We start from the raw sequence: 22,968 nt of genomic DNA, 5'->3' as shown, positions 1-22,968 counted from the left end.
CTAAAGGTCAATTAGCTGTGGGCGGGGAACACCAGCACAACAATGTTTTTAAGTAGCCCCCATCCTAGTATACCTTTTTATCCCTCAAAGGATTGGACGCGCCAAAACTGCCCCGAGCGTTCGTCTGATCGTTTAAAAAAAAATGGTCGCAGTCGATTCGTCGGATCAGTACCTAACTACAAAACTACAAACTAGCCTCAGCCCCATGGCTACCGTCACAACTAGCTGTACAGTAGGTCTATTAAAAAAGTCCCCAGCACCAGTGGGCGCTGCCTTCGCTGAGCCGAACCCCCGTCTGCCTGTCCCATATCGCGCCGGGCTCAGGTCAGATAGGGTCAGCGGGGCCGCTCGGTCCGGCCCGCGGGCGGTGGACGGGCGGCCGGTAACGCTTTCCGCCAGCCAGCGTAGAATCCAACAAACGGGACGGCCGCCGCTCAGCGCAGCGAAACCGGTGTTGAAGAATGGCAGTAGCTGTTCATGTCTATATGATGTTCATGGTGTTTTTGTTCATGGCCACAATGATTATGAGAAAGTCATTGTTAGCCCGTGCCCCACAGGAATGCCTATGCACGTCCTGTTGAAGGGAAAATGGGGATTGAGCATCATTCTTATAACTCAGCTTTGGGCATTTAAGTGGCATTCGAAGTAGCGTCAAAAGTAGCAAAAAAAAAAGAAGAAATATACTTCAGCCAATTTTAGATCGGGTCAGAGCCAGAGGTCATGTCACCAGAGGTCATCGGTGGTAAAATTTTGCTTGGACAGGGTGCGTTGCGCGCACCGGTGCATTGGGTTTCCAGTTTCCATGGAAACATCAACAGACTCGGGAGCTCGCAACGCTAGCGTGGAGCCGAATTCATATCAACCGCCGCAACAATGCAGCAGCGCAGCGCAGCGTGCTGCAACGCGGGGCCGTGAAACACCGCCCAGGGCTATCCATGTGTCAGGGCAATCCAACCCACGTGATGGGCTCGGCCCCAGCGGAGCATGAGGTCCAGGACTCCCGCCCAAGCCCCCTGTCTCCCCCTAATTCCTGTCATCCTTCCCACTCTGAAATCGACCGAGCCTAACCTAACACAACAATCAGCTCGTTTACCGCTATGTCTGAATAATATTGTCAGATTTAATAAAGGCGAACGGCTTAGCACGTAAATAACAGCAACTGCCACCATTGGTATTATGAGAAAACCAATTGCTTTTCCACAAACACAAAAGTTTTTAGCTTAAAACTTGCTTGAAATTAACCCTAGAACGCCTAGGGGGGGGGGGTTGTATCAACCCCCCCCCCCCCTGAGGTTTTTTCGAAGTGCACGCTAAACGGCTTGTCGTAGCGGGCTGAAATTTTCAATACCCTCTGGGGCAACCTTTGCGCATCTTTTGCCGAAAAAAAATTGATCGGGTCATGTCAGGTCACGGAGTTATGACGTCATAAGAGGTACAGCCTCCGGCCGACAGTTACCAAACGTGTGCGCCGAATCCCTAGGTTTTCTGCCGGTGATACCCACATTGTTTGATGGATCATGATGAAACTTCCCATGAATGTTGGGGCAAGCATTGACTATCGTGTGGTGCAAGAAAATTGACCGGGTCAGGTCAGGTCACGGAGCTATGACGTCACAAGAGGAACAGCGTCCGGTACTATTTTTGAAAAGCGCCCGAACCACTATTTCGCTAATTCTTGTCACCTCAATGGGAATATGCAGCAATATTAGCTTATATAGGGAGCAAATGGACCTCCCAAATCCAAAAATACAATCAGATTTCAAAAATTTAAATTGTGATTTTTCGAATTTCTGCCGCCGACTGTGACCTTGCCGACTTCCGGCGCTACCAACGCGCCATTTTTAGAGCTAGGGAAACGAAATACATACCAAACGATAGAGAATTGATCAAGGAACACGATAGTGAAGGTTTCAAGTCGATATCTCCCACCGTGTTGCCGCAATCGCCGCGGAAAGTTGAAAAAGTTTGATTTTTTCGGAAAATTTGACCTTTGACCGGTCATAAGTAGGTCAAATGTTGACCTAGGACCAAAAAATATACCACCAATCGCGAGATCTCGTTGAGAGCAATCCGTTGGTTTTTTCCGCTAAGCTCTACGACCTTCCGTTTCGAAACGCCGGGGGGGGGGGTCGTAACAACCCCCCCCCCCCTGGTCGTTCGTGTTATGAGAAATGGCCTGGTCGTGCGAGGGTTAATCTTACCAGCCTCGTGTTCCTCTTATCAAAAAACGCTTCGAATGAATCAAAAGTTGATCTTTTAAATAAAGGTTATTTGAAAAATTTGGCCTATGTTCAAAGACATGACCTGACCAGAAATGGTAATGATGCATAGCAGGATATTAGATTCGTATCGTGGATCTTTACAAACACTTTAGATGATTTCACAACTTGAGCATGTCTATGTATAGTTACTTTTCGGATTATTCTCTGGGATAATAATATCTAACTCACAAGTCCATATATTTCGGATGATGTTGCTCACCCTTGGTCACTGGACAAAATAAAAACAATTACATATATGAAAAACCACGTGGTTTTTCATATATGTAAAAACAAAAAAAACGTGGTTTTTCATATATGTAAAAACAAAAAAAAAACGTGGTTTTTCATATATGTAATTGTTTTTATTTTGTCCAGTGACCAAGGGTGAGCAACATCATCCGAAATATATGGACTTGTGAGTTAGATAGGTATTATTATCCCAGAGAATAATCCGAAAAGTAACTATACATAGCTAATTTCCTGGAAAAAAATGACTAAAACAACATATTAAGCATGTCTATCAAAAATAATTATGACATGGCTCATATATAAGCTGGGTGTGTGATCATGCTTACTAGTATGTTTCCCGCAACTGATAATGTTCTGTTGGCCACAATTTCTATATTTAATTTATTCTCCCGGAGTTCATATTTTTATTAATGACACCTTGACGATGTCGAGAAAAAAAAAACGCTTAGGAGATTTAACCCTAGAACGCCTGGGGGGGTTGTATCAACCCCCCCTGAGGTTTTTTCGAAGTGCACGCTAAACGGCTTGTCGTAGCGGGCTGAAATTTTCAATACCCTCTGGGGCAACCTTTGCGCATCTTTTGCCGAAAAAAATTGATCGGGTCATGTCAGGTCACGGAGTTATGACGTCATAAGAGGTACAGCCTCCGGCCGACAGTTACCAAACGTGTGCGCCGAATCCCTAGGTTTTCTGCCGGTGATACCCACATTGTTTGATGGATCATGATGAAACTTCCCATGCATGTTGGGGCAAGCATTGGCTATCGTGTGGTGCAAGAAAATTGACCGGGTCAGGTCAGGTCACGGAGCTATGACGTCACAAGAGGAACAGCGTCCGGTACTATTTTTGAAAAGCGCCCGAACCACTATTTTGCTAATTCTTGTCACCTCAATGGGAATATGCAGCAATATTAGCTTCTATAGGGAGCAAATGGACCTCCCAAATCCAAAAATACAATCAGATTTCAAAAATTTAAATTGTGATTTTTCGAATTTCTGCCGCCGACTGTGACCTTGCCGACTTCCGGCGCTCCCAACGCGTCATTTTTAGAGCTAGGGAAACGAAATACATACAAAACGATAGAGAATTGATCAAGGAACACGATAGTGAAAGTTTCAAATCGATATCTCCCACCGTGTTGCCGCAATCGCCGCGGAAAGTTGAAAAAGTTTGATTTTTTTCGGAAATTTTGACCTTTGACCGGTCATAAGTAGGTCAAATGTTGACCTAGGACCAAAAAATATACCACCAATCGCGAGATCTCGTTGAGAGCAATCCGTTTTTTTTTCCGCTAAGCTTTACGACCTTCCGTTTCGAAACGCCAGGGGGGGTCGTAACAACCCCCCCCCTGGTCGTTCGTGTTATGAGAAATGGCCTGGTCGTGCGAGGGTTAACAGCCTGAGATACATTCAGTATAAGGAAGGGTGAAGAGTGCTAGATCCCTTCCGTCCTCGCTATCCTCAGGAAAAAACAATCCGTATCGCCCCTAGACTTCATGCTTCCCTCTCTGGACTGGAGGTCACCCCACCAGCCAACCTGTAGTTGATGTCGGATCCATTTAAGGACACATAATCCTGTTCGGGTGACCGTTTGGGAGACGGCTGGACCGTCCTGACAGGGCAATCGTCCCACGGGAACAGTCTCGCTTCCGCAGATCACTGTCGCTGGCTCGCACAGCCCAATTACTACACCAGCATAGTTATGTCATAGCTCTGCAAGGGCCTTTTCAGACTGAAAAAGATGGCTCCCAACAAAACAAACAATTTTCTCATTCAGTATTGTATCCCATCAAGCACCACATGTTTCCGGAGTGTTTATTATGCGTTCCGTCCAAAAAAGCGCAGTTCAATTTTCTCCCATTGACTTGAGCGATCTCAAAATTGACCCGGCCTTTCTGTCAACAATGTCCAACTTGCAAAGTAAACGTTTCAAATACATATAAGTGTTGCCCATTGAAATCGCTGAAAGTTCTAAAGCGATCGGTTAGTCGGCGTATTTAGATATGATGAGCACAGGAACTTTCCTTGAGGTAAGGTTACTTGACGTGACCTGGTGTTATGACCTTGAATTGAAAGACTTGGGCGGGAAAAAAATGGGTTATTTGAAATCTGAAAATGCTAGATTTTAAAGGGACACTCCCACCTTAACATTAGTTTTGAGTTGAGATAGCCAAATTGGTGGCCATGGCCTGCAGATACCGGTTTGGGCACTCACAACATCGAAAAATGCTTTAATTCGAAGATATGGAATTTCAAACTTGCAGTTTTCGGATTCTAAGGGGCTAATGCATTGGAATGCCCCCTTAGAATTTGTGACGTCAGCGGAGATCTAACGATTTTTAAATCTTAGACTAAAACCATCGTTAACACGTGGTGGTATACGCTGCTTTGCGCGCAACGTCTGCCGCACTTTAAGGCTGGCAAATTATTGCTTCCAAATAAAGTCGCTAGTAACAGGGGAGATCCCAAAAAGTAAACAAAAGTAAAAGCCTAATATCTTGAAAACCAGTGAATATTTTTCGGTGAAATTTGGTAGATATTCGTTTTCGCTCTTTCTGAACCAAGGGACATCATTTTCATGCCAATTCATTAACTTTTTTGAAGGTGGGAGGGTCCCTTTAACAACAATTGCAAACACTATCCCGGCCAAATAGTGAGTGAGAAGGGAGCGATCCCCCAACCCCATGTTTGGCTCCTATAATTGAGCTAGCTGCTAGAGCCTCGCGGAAAAAAACGAGCGCTTGCTTCGTTACGTGACGCAGCGACTGGTACCCCATTTTAAAATATCAGTGACCTCTTAGGGCAGGTCAAGGGCCCCAAGGCAGTCGATCGGTTTTTGGTAATAATTCGCAAAAATGGTCGCATTATCGTCATTTTGATACAATCGTGTTTTCTGTTCTCAGACGAGTCGATGTATATGCTTTTTTGTTTAGGTGAAGCAATTTAGAATGTTTACCTGAGGTCAATGTCATGTTAGGACAACACAGGTCACGAAGCTGTTGAAAGGAGGACATGTTGCATAACATTTGATTCGGCAAGTCTTGCAAAGTCCAAAGATGGCTGTCCCGACTGGCTAGCTCATTTTGATCGGGAGTTATTGACGAAGCACTTCTATCACCCTAGTGACGTCATAAATGACGTCACGCAAGGTGAGCAAAGCAAAAGTGAAGCATTAGACCTTGCCAAGAATGTATGAAGTCACGATTTGAAGTGTTTGAGGTGTAATTTTAGATCATTTCCGACGCCAAATTAACAGTTTCCATATTTCTCCATTATGCTTGACACTAAGTGCATTGCGGATTTGCATCATTTTATAACCGACAACCGTGCAGAGGTTTACTTAACCCTCGCCGGGCCTATTGGTTTTCTACATACGCGCCGACCGAGGGGGGGGGGGGGCGGGTACGAACCCCCCTCGCCGTTTCGCCCCAGGTGGAGCTAGCGCGTCGCGGAAAAAACGAGCGTGTGCGCCGTTACGAGACGCAGAGATTGGTACCCGATTTTAAGGTCCTAGGTCAACCGGTGACCTCTGAGGTCAGGTCAAGTGCCCCAAGGTACGGTTCAGTTTTTGGTGAATAACTTCGCAAAAACGGCCGCAGAGCCGCGATTTTGGCAGCATCGTGTTCGCCTTGCTCAGGCGCGTCGAATGATATACTTTTTGTCCGGGTCAGGTCAAATTGGGGTGTTGACCTCAGGTCAAGGTCAGGTCAGCACCCCCAGGTCACGAAGTTGGTCGAAAGAGGTCATGTTGCATATCATTCGATTCGGCAGGTCTTCCTGAGTCCATTGGTGCCTTTCCCGACTCGCTAGCTTAATTTGTTCAAGAGTTATTGACGAGAAACTAATATGACCTTGATGACGTCATAAATGACGCCACGCAAGGTCAACATTGCAAAAGTGACGCATCTGACCTTGCAAGGAGTGCATCAAATCACGATTCTGTGTGCTTGAGGTAGTTGGAGATCGTTCCCGGCGCCAGAATAGCAGTTTTCATTTTTCCCCCATTGACTTATACCTAATGGTGAGGTCACGAAAATGACCTGACCTCATATGACCTTTAGGAAAAATCCGAGATAAACAAGCTGTGAGACTCATAATGGATACTAGATCCTGCAAGTTTCATTTCCCTGTGACATCTCCTCTGGCAGTGAGGGCGTTGCGAAATTGCGACATCTGAAGACCGTGCAAAGGCTCACTTATGACGCCATAGGTCAGTGACCTGACCTGACCCAAAAATGCGGTTGGTGTCAAAAGATCCGGCTTGAATCAAAGTTCAGGTATGCCATGTTTCAGCTTTCTATCGCCAGCGTGTTCGGAGCTATCGCGAAAAACCCTATTGCCCCCCCCCCCCCTCGGCCGGCGAAGGTTAAGACGCCATGGTTAAGTGACCTGACCTGAAAACGTGGTTGATGTCAAATGATCCGGCGTGAATCAAATGCAAGGCATATGAAATGTCAGCCTTCTATCATCAGTGTGCTTTGAGCTACCGCAAAAATAAAAAAAAATACATGGTGGCGGCATTCACCCCTTCTTCTCGGCCGGCGAGGGTTAAACCTCGCTTCGAATTATTGCAGATAATGATGCGACCGAAAACAAAGTACGAATGAAGTGAGGACGCCGTGTGAGGTCATTACGGATTACGGAATGGTCATACGGAATGGTCATTACGGATTATTGAAGGGTTATGATAAAATAGGAATGGGGCGAGGGAGGATATGCACTGCGTCTGCGGGTATGTGATACATATATACCCCTCGATTTGCTCTCGCGCTATGTCTATTTTAATCATTACTGTCGCTTTTTTATCCGAGATGATGTCGCCGCTAAACGGGTTGTTTTGTTTGCTTGCTTGCGTTGAATGGTCATTACGGATTATTGAAGGGTTATGATAAAATAGGAATGGGGCGAGGGAGGATATGCACTGCGTCTGCGGGTGTTTAATTAAGATCACAAAGGCATCATTTCCGGCATAGTGCAGAGTCACTATCTTCTCCCTCCTCAGCACTGCGGCATCTCTGCGCCCCTCACACGGCGTCCTCACTCCACGGCCGGCCGCCGCCAACTGACCCACTCGCCGGGCGCCGCGACCTGACCCGTGTCGCTGCCGCGGCCTGCGCAATAGAGTCGGGGCTGGAATCCGGGGGTTCGGCCGGCCGGCCGCCTCTGGAGCGGGGGACTTTTTTTGTAGACCTACTGTACAGTGCACATGTAGGGGAAAGGGAGTCAGATGGAACCGTCTCGGGCTTTCGCAAAGAAGTCGCGCAAAAAGGAGCCGATTGCAACAAAACTTCCGGTGCGCTCGAGTTAATCACCTACTTAAAATAAATCGATATCCCTGATTCAAATAAAGATGACCTTAGTTCACTTTTTCATAACGTGCTTTTAATTGATAGGGTAGTTTTTGGAGCTGATTTTGAACTTAGCGCCCATCTGAACATTTAAGAAGTAGTTGTGTTGCTTATTCATATAACATGCTAGGAAGCAATCGGTGGTGGTCATCCACTATTAGGTACTGGTCGATCTGACCTGACCTGATCTACCCCAAATGCATGGAGTCATCATCTTCGTTCAAAACTAAGATAACATTCGTAATCAGAACCTCGAAAAACCATCACAACTTACATTCGTTAAGTTCTAGCAGGTCCCGAGTTTCTCTACTTATTGGCGATGACCTGAGTCCTGAGATGACCCGAAAACTTGTAAATGGGTACCATCGGCTTTCTCTCGTCACGGGCAGCATGCTCTTTTTTCCGCAAACCTGTAGATCGATCAGGGGTCGAAAGCATGCCTCAGCGTTAGTTTAGTATACGTTAACACGCGCACTGCAGCGGGTCTGAGCCGAACACGAACTGCAGGGGGGGGGGGGGTTGAAAACAACCCCCCCTGAGATCTCGAAAACGGCGCAACGTAGCGACAAGCGGTAAACGGTGTTGGATAGGTTAAGATGAGATCGACAAGAAATACTAAGATCATTTTTGGGTCAGGTCAAAAACGAGGTCACCAGAGGTCACCGAAGACAAAATGTTACGATTTTCACAACAGGAAGTTCTCGGTAGTTTTTCTTGAATAACTTGTCTTGCACACAAGACAGAGGATCGATTCGAACGCCATCGTTCTTAGCTCGTCAAGGCGCATCGAATGATATATAATATGACCTCGAAAGGTCAAGTTGAAAATTTGACCTCAGGTCAAGGTCATGACCTGACCGAAATAGGTCATGTTGCATATCATTCGATCCGCATTGACGAGAAAAACCCGATAAACGTCGAACGGAGTCTCTATCTCTACTCAATCTCAAGTTATTGAAGAAAAACCGCTGGTGACCTCAGGTGACCTAAGATGACCTGGAGATCACCTTCCAAAGTCATAAGTGATATGTTTCGGTGAAATCACCAACAGGGACCTGTAATACTATGATCCTGAGCGTGTTGAAGTCATAGGGTGGCATTCAGAGTAAGTTGAAATTTCTCCCATTGACTTATAATGGGCCGGTCGCAATAATGACCTGACCTTAGGTCATCGATATAAAAATTCCGAGATATACAAGTTGTAGCTCGTGATGACTTTACTATTTCCTGTGGGTTTCAAGATCATATCTCAACAACTGTGGGCTTGGTGGGATTGCAAACTTCGCAATTTACGTTTCGAGGTAGGGTCACTTGACCTGACCTGGTGACCTGACCATAGGTCACCTGGGGTCAAAATTTTTACTCAAGGTGTGGAAAAGTTGTGAGAACAGGTATGCAAAATTTGGCGGCGCTACGCGCCGCCGTTTTCTCGCAATTTGCGAAAAACCACAGGGGGGGGGGTTGAAAACAACCCCCCCCCCTGCAGTGCGCGTGTTAAATACGTTAGCGACTTGGAAACCACCAATAGAAGGGCTACAGTGAAGCAGAAAACTATTCGATAGCTCTTTTAACGCTCTTTCGCTAGCTTCACGTTAGATTTCATCTCAGGTCTATGTTTGGCCCATAAGAAGGCAAACAGCTAACTGGACAAATTCTGCCGAAACATCTGTTTTGCAATAACTTTCGATTCCGTGAATTTGTATGGTATGTACGTATGTTGTCTTGTCACCACCGTCTTGATCTCTTTGAGACGCGCCACATGAGTTAAAATTTGACCATTCAGAATTAACGTTAAAACGACCTCAGGTCAACGTTATGTCCTGATCGAAAAAGGACCTCCTGCTGCATATGAATGGATCCGTGTTGTTGAGCTGAACAGTGAACACCTTCCAGGTGCTGTCATCGCTTTACTGCGTCTTCGTCAAAAGTTGTAGAAAAAAATGCTGGTGGCCATCGATGGACATTTCCACTAATGACCTTTCGAGTCATCACTCGCCATAAGTTGCACCCTGTCCCTGGCAATGAATGAGCTGATTTGTCATGGCTCCAAAGATATTTTGCGTTTCTGACGAACTTTTTCAAAGCAGGAGGCATTCGTGCTTTTTCTAATTTCTCATTATTTTCTAATGATGAGGTCACGTATTTGACCTGCCTTCAGATCATAGATGTAAATCCTCAGTTAGAATCATGAATTGCTGACACGTATAAATTAGGTACCTATACAGTGTACCAAATTTCGAAGTTATGGGAGGAAAGCTACAAGAATGGCGAGAGGGGAAACTCAGGAAAGTTTTTATAGAGGTATACCGTATAACTGAACTTGACATGGCGACCTGACCTTAAGTGACCAGTGATAATCAGGGGCGTCGCCACGGATTTTTGAGTGGGGGGGTCGGGTTTCTAGTCTTCACCCGATGGGTAGGGGTGTTTTTTTTTTTGCCACACTTCCCAGTTTTGTGCGTGCGTATGTGTGTGTGTGCGTGTGTAACAAATCGGCGCGCAGCGCCGCCAAATTTGGTATAACCTATTAGGTAGGTAGGTATACCTACCTACATCACTTGCGTAAAGATTATCACTGGTCACTTAAGGTCAGGTCGCCATGTCAAGTTCAGTTATACGGTATACCTCTATAAAAACTTTCCTGAGTTTCCCCTCTCGCCATTCTTGTAGCTTTCCTCCCATAACTTCGAAATTTGGTACACTGTATAGGTACCTAATTTATACGTGTCAGCAATTCATGATTCTAACTGAGGATTTACATCTATGATCTGAAGGCAGGTCAAATACGTGACCTCATCATTAGAAAATAATGAGAAATTAGAAAAAGCACGAATGCCTCCTGCTTTGAAAAAGTTCGTCAGAAACGCAAAATATCTTTGGAGCCATGACAAATCAGCTCATTCATTGCCAGGGACAGGGTGCAACTTATGGCGAGTGATGACTCGAAAGGTCATTAGTGGAAATGTCCATCGATGGCCACCAGCATTTTTTTCTACAACTTTTGACGAAGACGCAGTAAAGCGATGACAGCACCTGGAAGGTGTTCACTGTTCAGCTCAACAACACGGATCCATTCATATGCAGCAGGAGGTCCTTTTTCGATCAGGACATAACGTTGACCTGAGGTCGTTTTAACGTTAATTCTGAATGGTCAAATTTTAACTCATGTGGCGCGTCTCAAAGAGATCAAGACGGTGGTGACAAGACAACATACGTACATACCATACAAATTCACGGAATCGAAAGTTATTGCAAAACAGATGTTTCGGCAGAATTTGTCCAGTTAGCTGTTTGCCTTCTTATGGGCCAAACATAGACCTGAGATGAAATCTAACGTGAAGCTAGCGAAAGAGCGTTAAAAGAGCTATCGAATAGTTTTCTGCTTCACTGTAGCCCTTCTATTGGTGGTTTCCAAGTCGCTAACGTATTTAACACGCGCACTGCAGGGGGGGGGGTTGTTTTCAACCCCCCCCTGTGGTTTTTCGCAAATTGCGAGAAAACGGCGGCGCGTAGCGCCGCCAAATTTTGCATACCTGTTCTCACAACTTTTCCACACCTTGAGTAAAAATTTTGACCCCAGGTGACCTATGGTCAGGTCACCAGGTCAGGTCAAGTGACCCTACCTCGAAACGTAAATTGCGAAGTTTGCAATCCCACCAAGCCCACAGTTGTTGAGATATGATCTTGAAACCCACAGGAAATAGTAAAGTCATCACGAGCTACAACTTGTATATCTCGGAATTTTTATATCGATGACCTAAGGTCAGGTCATTATTGCGACCGGCCCATTATAAGTCAATGGGAGAAATTTCAACTTACTCTGAATGCCACCCTATGACTTCAACACGCTCAGGATCATAGTATTACAGGTCCCTGTTGGTGATTTCACCGAAACATATCACTTATGACTTTGGAAGGTGATCTCCAGGTCATCTTAGGTCACCTGAGGTCACCAGCGGTTTTTCTTCAATAACTTGAGATTGAGTAGAGATAGAGACTCCGTTCGACGTTTATCGGGTTTTTCTCGTCAATGCGGATCGAATGATATGCAACATGACCTATTTCGGTCAGGTCATGACCTTGACCTGAGGTCAAATTTTCAACTTGACCTTTCGAGGTCATATTATATATCATTCGATGCGCCTTGACGAGCTAAGAACGATGGCGTTCGAATCGATCCTCTGTCTTGTGTGCAAGACAAGTTATTCAAGAAAAACTACCGAGAACTTCCTGTTGTGAAAATCGTAACATTTTGTCTTCGGTGACCTCTGGTGACCTCGTTTTTGACCTGACCCAAAAATGATCTTAGTATTTCTTGTCGATCTCATCTTAACCTATCCAACACCGTTTACCGCTTGTCGCTACGTTACGCCGTTTTCGAGATCTCAGGGGGGGGGGTTGTTTTCAACCCCCCCCCTGCAGTTCGTGTTCGGCTCAGACCCGCTGCAGTGCGCGTGTTAACGTATACTAAACTAACGCTGAGGCATGCTTTCGACCCCTGATCGATCTACAGGTTTGCGGAAAAAAAGAGCATGCTGCCCGTGACGAGAGAAAGCCGATGGTACCCATTTACAAGTTTTCGGGTCATCTCAGGACTCAGGTCATCGCCAATAAGTAGAGAAACTCGGGACCTGCTAGAACTTAACGAATGTAAGTTGTGATGGTTTTTCGAGGTTCTGATTACGAATGTTATCTTAGTTTTGAACGAAGATGATGACTCCATGCATTTGGGGTAGATCAGGTCAGGTCAGATCGACCAGTACCTAATAGTGGATGACCACCACCGATTGCTTCCTAGCATGTTATATGAATAAGCAACACAACTACTTCTTAAATGTTCAGATGGGCGCTAAGTTCAAAATCAGCTCCAAAAACTACCCTATCAATTAAAAGCACGTTATGAAAAAGTGAACTAAGGTCATCTTTATTTGAATCAGGGATATCGATTTTTTTTAAGTAGGTGATTAACTCGAGCGCACCGGAAGTTTTGTTGCAATCGGCTCCTTTTTGCGCGACTTCTTTGCGAAAGCCCGAGACGGTTCCATCTGACTCCCTTTCCCCTACATGTGCACTGTACAGCTAGTTGTGACGGTAGCCATGGGGCTGAGGCTAGTTTGTAGTTTTGTAGTTAGGTACTGATCCGACGAATCGACTGCGACCATTTTTTTTTTAAACGATCAGACGAACGCTCGGGGCAGTTTTGGCGCGTCCAATCCTTTGAGGGATAAAAAGGTATACTAGGATGGGGGCTACTTAAAAACATTGTTGTGCTGGTGTTCCCCGCCCACAGCTAATTGACCTTTAGGTAATTGGGTAATTGGCTTTAGGGAGCTCTTGAAGCGATTTTGAATCTGATGTATTTGTTGGTGTTGCTGACGCCTGCTTCACTGACATAAAAGCTAAAAAAGCATACTCAGCATCGCAAAAAGTGGGGGGGTCGACACCCCCAGTTTTCAAGAGTGGGGGGGTCACGACCCCCCCGACCCCCCCGTCGGCGACGCCCCTGGTGATAATCTTTACGCAAGTGATGTAGGTAGGTATACCTACCTACCTAATAGGTTATACCAAATTTGGCGGCGCTGCGCGCCGATTTGTTACACACGCACACACACACATACGCACGCACAAAACTGGGAAGTGTGGCAAAAAAAAAACACCCCTACCCATCGGGTGAAGACTAGAAACCCGACCCCCCCACTCAAAAATCCGTGGCGACGCCCCTGCTGGTGGTAGGTATACATCATAACGATCTCGTATGTTAGGTATCTCATCCCCTTTGCTTACAATAAGTAAAAGAGCTGTGGCTGCATATTTGTCGGAGTGTGGCCCTGTATGTATGCGCCAGCCTTGATTCATACCAGAATCATCGAGTTTCCATAACGTGCGTCTAATTTTAGACACATAAAATGTCCATGGAGACTTGACAAGGCACGAGATCATTTATATTTCATTTGACCCCACGCAAAGGTCACCATTCCAATGGAACAAGTCAAATTGGTGAAATATAACTCACCGTTTTGCATGGCTCAGGCTGTGAGCTGTCAGCCGCGGCTGTTTTTCGCTGTTATTACCTACTGATTGTCTACAAAGTCTCCGATATCCACCTTGCCAGTTGTCGGCTCGGCCACATTCCGATAATTTAATATGCACGACGATAGCGTGCTGTCTGGCGACATTTGACTCAATTCCTGTCCCCGGCGGGACAGCCGTCGCGATTAAGTCGCACGACCGCCCCTGGATTCCGTGTTGAAGCAGTGTTCGTTATTCGTTAATGAAAATGCTACTGTACTTATGACTTTTACAATAATAACTGCGAAAATGGTTGTCTTACCATTTATGATAATTAGGTATTTATGCGAGACTGAAGGGAATGCGTGAAAAAGCGGTAGCTTCTTATTCTTTTGTTTACTTTTTTATAACCGTTTATGTAACCGACATTCATGTTGGTGAAATTAAGATATTTATAAGTTAAATGCATCAATGATTTTTATATGAATAGTAAAATAATTGATAAATGATAGGTATAAGATATGCACCAAAACCATTGCTATGCAGTGCTGAATTATATTTCAACACAATTGATGCGCGTATTTAAGTTTTTTTTTCCATTCATTGGGCGCAGACTTATCTGTACTGATGCCCCTGAGGCTGGATGAGAAAAAGTTCCTTTATGTTCTAGAACATGAGTTTGAAATTGCTGACTGCAAGCAAGACTGACATAACTGAATAAGATAGTTTCATGATGCTAAAAAACAAACAATTTCTTACAGCCTTGCTATGGGTTTGAAACTTTGAACATCTAATAGCTTTCCAAAAAGTCCAGTTTATATAAAGATAAATGTTTTCCGGCCCTACCTGCAAGACCCAGTGGCCTGGGATGACAGCTACCTAACTTAGTAAGTCGTCGAGCTCGGATTTCCTGCCACAGGGCTGCTGACCTTGGCTCCATGCCCATCCATATCTCTCTATCTGGGCTCCTCCGCCCCCAGAGCTCCCACTCCCAGCTCCCCGCCCTCGAGCTCCGTACCTTGCAGCTTCCCGCCCCGGAGCTCCGGCTTTCCTGTCCCAGGAGTTGCGGAGTTCGGCTCCCTGCCCTCGAGCTCCGGACCTCGCAGTTCCTCTGCCTCCGGAGCTCCGTACCTCAGCTCTTTGCCCTCGAGCTCCGGACCTTAGCTCCCCGTGCTCCCGGAGCTCCGGACCTTAGGCTCATGCCCAGCTCCCAGAGCTGGCTCGTCAGCGGCGGCCTGACCAGCCAGATAAGCACGCGCCGGTGGTTACCCGGATGCCAGTCTGCCCCCTCTACTGATGGGTTCTCCAGAACCATCACCGCCATGCCCGCACATCTTGCGCTACATTGGCGCCGTTTCTCGCCAGCACGTCTTGCGCTTCATTTGCGCGGGAGTCGGTGATGGATCTTACAAGTCGATCCGCGATAGAAAATGGCTGCACTTCAGCCAGTGCTCGCAGCTTGGTCAAAGTGGTTGTCAATGGAAGCTGGTGTAAGAGAAAACTGAACTTATTTATGGGCAACTACTCATAGGTGCAGAAATACACAAAATTCGCCATATACTAGTTTGCGCAGTGAACGACCTGACAATACACCATGCCTGTGATGTTGTTGCGCACTATTGCATAGTGCACTGCATATATGTAGAGAGGGACTTTTGGCTGAAAAGCACCGAGCACTTGACGTTCGTTTTCTACATGGGAACATATATTCTTACTTTTCATTAGGGGTCCTCGATTTCTGAGGCTGCACGGCTTTTAATGGCGATTCTCTGATGTAATATGTCGTCACTCGTCAGTGCAGCTCGGCTCCGGTGAAAGCCCGGCTGTGGCTCATCTGAGATGTCCCGTGCGCCGGTAGAGTTTCGCTGTGCGGATTAAATATCACCGCTGCACCATTCATCAACCGTGTCCGGTCGGCTCTGGCCGTGCTCTATTGCGTGTTCGTCTCCCCGGGCCCCCGCCCCCCCCCCCCCCCGCTGCGCGTCCCATCACTGTGACCGGTCACATCGTCACGGGCCGGCGCGATCGATACATCCGGGCCGCCAGGGGCTGGGGAGGGGGGCGAACCCCCACCTGTGGACCCCACCGACCCCTCCGGTGACCAGCCCCCCCTCCCTCCTGCCGTGCCGCCTGGCTCCGCCCGCCACCCCGCCCACCTGTTGGTGGTCCCTGCCCCGCCGGCGGCGCTGAACACACGGCCCTCCCGGCCGGTTCGCGCCGGAGCTGCGGCGGCTCTCGGCTGCGCCAGCTTGCGGCCCGTCGACGGGGAGCATCGATCGTCGGCGCCGGCGGCAGACGACACGTGGTCGACGGGTCGGGCCGGGCCGGGAGGATGTGGCCGCCGCAGCTGTTCAGACACCCCGCCGGCTGGCCGGGCCAGAAATAGGAGAATCTGGGTGGTCGGCCGGCCGGAGGTAACACGCGAGATGGAGTTTTGGGCTGATCAGAGGGTTGCTGAGGGAGGTCATTTCCGACCGAGTTAAAACGGGTGACTAAAAACGTGCTTTCCTGTGTCGATTTCTTCCCTCTTCCGCCTCTGGCGTGTCTCTCTCTCTCTCTCTCTCTCTCTCTCTCTCTCTCTCTCTCTCTCTCTCTCTCTCTCTCTCTCTCTCTCTCTGTCTCTGTCTCTGTCTCTGTCTCTGTCTCTGTCTCTGTCTCTGTCTCTGTCTCTGTCTCTGTCTCTGTCTCTGTCTCTGTCTCTGTCTCTGTCTCTGTCTCTGTCTCTGTCTCTGTCTCTGTCTCTGTCTCTGTCTCTGTCTCTCTCTCTCTCTCTCTCTCTCTCTCTCTCTCTCTCTCTCTCTCTCTCTCTCTCTCTCTCTCTCTTTTCTCCCCTCCTCTCTTCTCCCCTCCTCTCTCAGCTCTTGTTCAGCCGATTGCTAAAATCGGCACCTCCAAGAGTGAGGGCTCACTGTGATGTCGCTCACGAGAATTTTTGAATAAAGAAATAGAGGCTGGGTCGGGCTGAGTCGTTAGCCCAGTTTCTGGCTGAACAGAGCGCTATTGCATAAAATCGCAAAAATAGGTCTCTTGCCTAACTTATCAGAAGGATTAATGTTATATTAAAGGGACCCTCCCACCTTAACATTAGATTTGAGTTGAGATAGCCAAAATGGGGTCCCTGGCTCACAATTACCGGTTTCGGCACTCACAACATCGAGAAATGCCTTAAATCGGAAATATTGAATTTCAAAATTGCAGCATTTTGATTCAGAGGGGCTAATGCTTGGGAATACCCCTCTGAATGTGTGACGTCAGCGCAGATATCTAACGATATTTAAATGTTTGACTAAAACGTTTTGTAGCACGCGGTGGTATATGTTATTTGCGCGCAACATCTGCCGCAAACGCCGCACTTCTAAAATAAAGTCGCTAGAAACAGCGGAGATCCCAAAAAAGTAAACAAAAGTAAAAGTCTAATATCTTGAAAACCGGTGAATATTTTTCGGTGAAATTTGGTAGATATTCGTTTCCGCTCTTTCTGAACCGAGCGACATCACTTTCATGCCAATTCATAAACTTTTTTGAAGGTGGGAGGGTCCCTTTAAATCCGATTTCATGTGCATACCCGCTCCCGCAAGCGTATTGCCGCCGCCGCCGCCGTCGCCAAAACATTTCCGTTTGAATCCCATTTCAGAAAGTCATCATACGCCTGCCTCCTCTGCAACCATGGTTGGTCCTTATCCTTCCCCATGCGTGCTCCAGGCTCCAGCTGTCCGTTCTATATCGGTTGGATGGTCCTGCTGTAGGCGCACCTCGCAGGCTGTTCTGTGAGGTGGGACTCAAATTAGGTGGGACTCAAAGACGAGCAGGGACTGCTGCAACGACCACCAACAGGGCACCTATTCGTAATGCTGTCCGATGGCTGGAGTGAGTGGGAGGAGCGCCCGGTAGTCGTGCGTCGGACTGGACACAGGCTTGGAGGGACGGGGTGCTGGTCTCCAACGTGGGGAGTTTATCGTACTGACGTTATCTCTCTGTTACTCAGGTGACTGGGTGTGACCCGTGACCGGAGGAGGAGGCACGGCGGCCGCGATGGACTCCAAACTTCGGAGGTGAGTGGGCCCTCGACATCTTATCTCGCCCGTCGAGTGGTGCTCTTGAACTTGCGTCCCAGCACTTCCCATGTTGTTATGCGCACGCTTGGTTTGAAGTGGTGCTTTGCGGAAGGCGGCGTTTGAAAATTATCCAAGCCATTGTAGATTACTACCGTTATTTTTTTATGCAAGGTGCTGTGGGTAGGCGGAAGTAAAATCACGAGATTCGGTGCCTGAACATTCTTGCTTATCTGGGTATATTATTATTGCCTCAGATTTATGTCGACGGATTTGATCGGCGCCTTTCTCTCCCCAAATTCTATCGTCCTCACGACGCTACCTGCCAACTCTGAATGATTATGGTCACGGCGCAGCTGGGCGGTTATTGGTTCGCCGATGAGCCCGATGATGGGCCTACCGCGGTCGTCTGCGACCGCTAACGCTATACACTTATACAGCCCCGTCAGCAGGTCCCCTCCCAGTCCACCGTTCAAGGTCCTGTAAACAGTAGCGTGCCGCGGTCAGAACAGAGTACACATGTCTGACCTCGCAGTCACGCCCCGTTCAGGCCTGTTCAGACACTCCCACCTGACGGGTGACTCGACGGTCTACCCGTCCGTCCCTCTGTTTGCACATCCGCGCCTCCTGTTTTCACGACTTCAATGCACCCTGCTCTGGCAGCCTGTCTGCACCTGATCATTTGTATGTCGACGGCAGATGGCTCACGCCCGAGGCGTGTTTCGTCTCACCCTGGGCCCTCCTGGCCGTGTTTGTGGATGGGTGGAAGAGTGCCAACACTGACGGATCCTGGGCTTTGCCCGTCCCTCAGCGCTCGAAATTTATGAACATTGAATAGTTTGCTCGTTCATAATGAAGAGGAAATAACTTTTATCTATACAAGGGCGCCAGACTGACAGACTTTGCTCTGAGCGTCGAAATGTAGCAGCGATGTCGGACGGTTCACGTATACTCATGAGCAAGTTCGAAGGCGCTCTCTTTCAGAGGAACGAAGTTTTGGGCCATTGTATGTCTGTGGTTGATTCAACCGATCCAACTAATGTTTGCGGCTGCACGCCAGTGAACATCTTCACACATACGGTTTTTTCGACACCAGAGCTGCAGCCTGGGCCCTCTCTTCTTCATCAGCTGTAACCCTCCCTGCCCTGCAGCTGTACTACAGTACTTTTCCGCAGCTGCCCTGCCCGACAGCTGTATCAGCCGACCGGGCCGCAGCCGCGCCCACAGTTGCGCCCACAGCCGGCCCGCAGCTGCGCCCACAGTCGCTCCCACAGCCGGCCCGCAGCTGTGGCACAAACATTGCCGCGCGGACTTTGGTCGGTCAATGAGACTGGGCTGTTAATGATAGATCTATCCAGCTGCCCTGACACACGAGACTATGAAGGTTAATTTAAGTTTCAGGTTGTTTTACGATTCCCGGCAAATATGTCATTCTCCCTCAAATTTTAATCCATTTTCACATTTTTATAAAGACACGCCCATCGGCTGATGACACATATCTGCACACCTCCACTCCAAAGTCCAAAAGATATAAGCCGCTACCTACTCTTGTCTGTTTCATGGTCGATATCTCCACCCCCCCCCCCCCGACTTGCGACCCCCATCCCCTAGTTCGCGTAGTCAGTCCACCGCCGAGGAATGTGGCCACGGGGCCAGTTTGGTGCTACTGGTCTGTCTGAGTCGGACTGACGGAAAGACCGGATCTGGTCGACCAGCCATATTTCCAGAGGTCGACTTGGCACTACTTGCAGTTCCGGATTCCATTGTAAAGACGAATCACTGTGAGGAGTCTGTACTTTCATCGCTCTATGTATCAAAGCGATGCCCCAGGGCACTGTAGGATGCTATAGCATGCTTGGAATGATATATCGCCGGTACCGTGAGCTTATCCTCGATTGAAGTCTATTTCAGTGTCCCTGTTATGATGTATCCTCGGTGAGCTATAAAGTCCCATTTCCGTGTCGGTCGCGGTGAATAACCGGAATCGTATAATGATTCATGGCTCTACGCCGCTGTAATAGGCGGGCCCTGATACGGTGCCGACACCCCTCGGGGATCAGCCGAGTCTGATAGGCGCCGTATGGGCCGCCGTATTGATTGTGACGCTCATATCCCTGTCTCTAAGGGGCAGCACCGCCAGAGGTCAATAAGGCCCGCGGCTGCGATATTAACGCGGCCCGCGGCAACAATTTTGACCGTGGTAGACCGTCCTAATGAAGTCATGACACAGCATGCAGTATACTTAGTTGCACTTCGTTATCTTGGTGATCTTTGCATTGCAGGAAATTTATCATGAAGCCTTACTAATCGATGTTTTTGGTTTCCTCAACGTTCATGCTTACGTAAAGTAATAACCGGTGTTATACTTATATGTCAAGCTGCTTTGAGGGATTCCTGCAGTGCCTGCGAATCTCGCGTTATTTTGCATCATTGTATTGCGGTTACAATGTCTTATGGAACTTCAAAACTGGAAATAAGAAATGACCGAATTCCTGCATCTAGGTTATTGCAACCGAACATGTAGCGGCGATCTATACCTCTCCAGATACGTACCATGAGAGTGATGGCTTACATCTATATTTTAACTTACCTGATATAGTAATTAGTATCTCATTTATATTCAGCATAGTTACATGCGGATGGGCTATGCCACTTAGTTGATAGTTCTGCCCCGGTGGTGACGGCTCCGTCTCTCATATCCAGGGTGTCCGTTTCAAGTATTCGTGTCTGATATCCCGAGGGTCGCCTCCGGTCTCCGATGGTCCCCTTCTCCGGTGTCTTGTGGCCGCCCGATCTGGTGTCAGATAGGGCCATCAGGGCGGCTCGTGCGGCGCCCGTTTCCGGCTGACTGGTGTCACTGGCGGCCATTTGGACTGCCCCCGGCAAAAGGTCACAGTAGGGTGGGGCCGTGCCGCGACCGGCGGGCCTCGTCACCCGTCCGTGGCAGAGGTCCTGTGGGCGTGGCCCGCCGCCTGCCGCCTCAGCAGACAGCTGGTCTGTCTTTCCGGGGACGGGATCGGCATGGGACCCAAATCCTCGACCGATATTTATTCGCTGATATTAAATTGTGGCAGCGCCGGAGATTTAGCGTTCGGCGGGCGAGCTTATTTGGTCTGCGCCTTTCTCCGTCAGCTGCGGAAGTTCAGCTGGACCTTTGGAAGTTTTCCATGTAGGGATGTCGTGGGAGTGGTGCTGGTCGAGATTTATGAACGGAGGATGCCAGAAAGGCTGTCGAAGAAAATCGAGGTAACTGAAAAATGCTGCTGAACGTTCTGTTGATAGAACAACTCCGGAAAAATGTCGAATACTTTAAGCGTACTGTATAGGATGCTCATAGGAGCTCATTGCACACGTACAATGCGTCTTTTCCGAATGCCGCTTTGATGACTTCAATACCGGAACGATATAGGCATTGTATCGTCTGATTTTCGTGGCAGTGGTGTCACTAAGACGAAAACTTCCGGGCTCGCTCTTCCACACTTGGATTTATTGCTATCGTCATTCATTTCTTTTTCAATTTGCTTATGAAGGACTTTGGCTTGCTGACAGCACCCTTCCTAATTCCATTGTCCCTCCTCTCGACCTCTTTTTCTTGTCGTTTTCATTGTTCGCGAATAGATCCCCCACCAGCTGCCGCTGGATTTTTCTCGTCATCGCTTTCATCGCCACTATAATGCCTCTATTCGCCACCACCACCGTCGCTGCCTGGACGGGGGATTCCGGTTGAAGCGCAGTCACGTGACCTGCGATATCTCGGTGCGCTCTAAGCGGAAGGGGTGTGCCCTTATAGGTTCGTTAACTTTTGAGCCTATTTATTTGTGTCGTAACGATTGCAAATAATTTCAATCGTCGATGGACAGAGAATTGAAAAAGCATTACGAATATGTATATTTTGACTGGAAAATACGTCAATGGCAACCTGCAGCCTATTTGGCACGGGAAGCTTTTTTCCGGAATTGTCAGTACTAATTGCGCAAAACTACGCCCAAACTGGAAAAGATGGTTCAGGTAACAGCGCAGTGTGTTTATACATACGGTTTCTTTAAGCGCACTGCACTCATTTCGGATCAAGTACGCCCTGAATGGATATTTCTTTTTTTTACCTATACCATTTTCTTTTACCTTCCAACGAAGCTGCCATATGCAGCACTTTCCCAGTATCGATGCATGCAGGCCTGTAGATCATAATGGATAGGTACATTATTGTAAATTCCACATATTTTACCACGCATATAATTATAATTTCCTAGAAAAAAAATCGTGATATCCCCTTCCGAAAACGAAAATTCATCGTTTTTTCCACTTATTCTGCCTCCGATTCCATTTCACTGGCCTTCTCAGGCTTGAAACGGGACCTCTTAGACTGGAACACGGGCCCTCTCCAGCTTGAAACGGGCCGTGCTTTTCAGCTCAGGGGCGTCATCGACGTTGTGTTCGGAGGGGTCGCGACCCTGCATTTCTTATGAAACCAGAGCAGTCGGACCCGACACTTTGAGCACTGGTACTTATCTATGAAAATAAATTACCTATTTCTTATGTAAATCTAGTGCTCACCCCCAAAAATAGTGGGTAAAATCAGGAGCTTTTTGGGCTTTTGTGGGATTTACTTTGACTGACCGTCTGGCCTGGCCCCCTCACTCGAAAAATATGTGGCTCTAATTGGGCCCACCTTTTGTGACGGGCTGCGGCCGCCAGTGATGGCGCCAGGCCAGGCCATCTGTGCTCATGGCCTAGCAGCACCTCTGGCAAGAGTTCCCTCCATGGCAGGAATAGGCCCGGAACAGGGGCAGGACCGGCGCCACAGGGGGGGGGGGACAGCTGCCCCCCCCCCAGCTGCCAGCCGGGCCCTTTAAAAAAAATGCAGGAACGTGCATTTGGAGGCAAGAGGTACCTAATGGCCAATTTATGCACCTGAATTCGATCGGAGACCCCTGGTCGGGTCTCGGTCGGAGGGCCCTGGTCAGTGTCGGTCGGAGGGCCCTGGTCAGTGCTCAGCTAGAGGGCCCTGGTCGGCTAGAGGGCCCTTTTCAGTCAGAGGGCCTTGGTCGGC

General features: G+C 48.0%; 1 protein-coding gene across 1 annotated transcript in view; it reads left to right on the top strand.

Annotated features, from left to right (window-relative positions):
• LOC122379712 (acyl-CoA:lysophosphatidylglycerol acyltransferase 1-like) overlaps positions 1-22,968 on the top strand; it is a 67,037-nt gene that overhangs the window by 14,220 nt on the left and 29,849 nt on the right. Inside the window, exon 2 of the mRNA XM_043362115.1 lies at positions 17,852-17,918. Coding sequence (XP_043218050.1) covers positions 17,899-17,918 — 20 coding nt within the window. The 5' untranslated portion in view covers positions 17,852-17,898. The remainder of the gene's footprint in view (positions 1-17,851; positions 17,919-22,968) is intronic.

Source organism: Amphibalanus amphitrite, unplaced genomic scaffold (genome assembly GCF_019059575.1).
Source record: "Amphibalanus amphitrite isolate SeventyFive unplaced genomic scaffold, NRLGWU_Aamphi_draft 000083F_arrow, whole genome shotgun sequence".
Classification (NCBI taxonomy): domain Eukaryota; kingdom Metazoa; phylum Arthropoda; class Thecostraca; order Balanomorpha; family Balanidae; genus Amphibalanus; species Amphibalanus amphitrite.
This window is presented reverse-complemented; position numbering and strand designations above follow the sequence as displayed.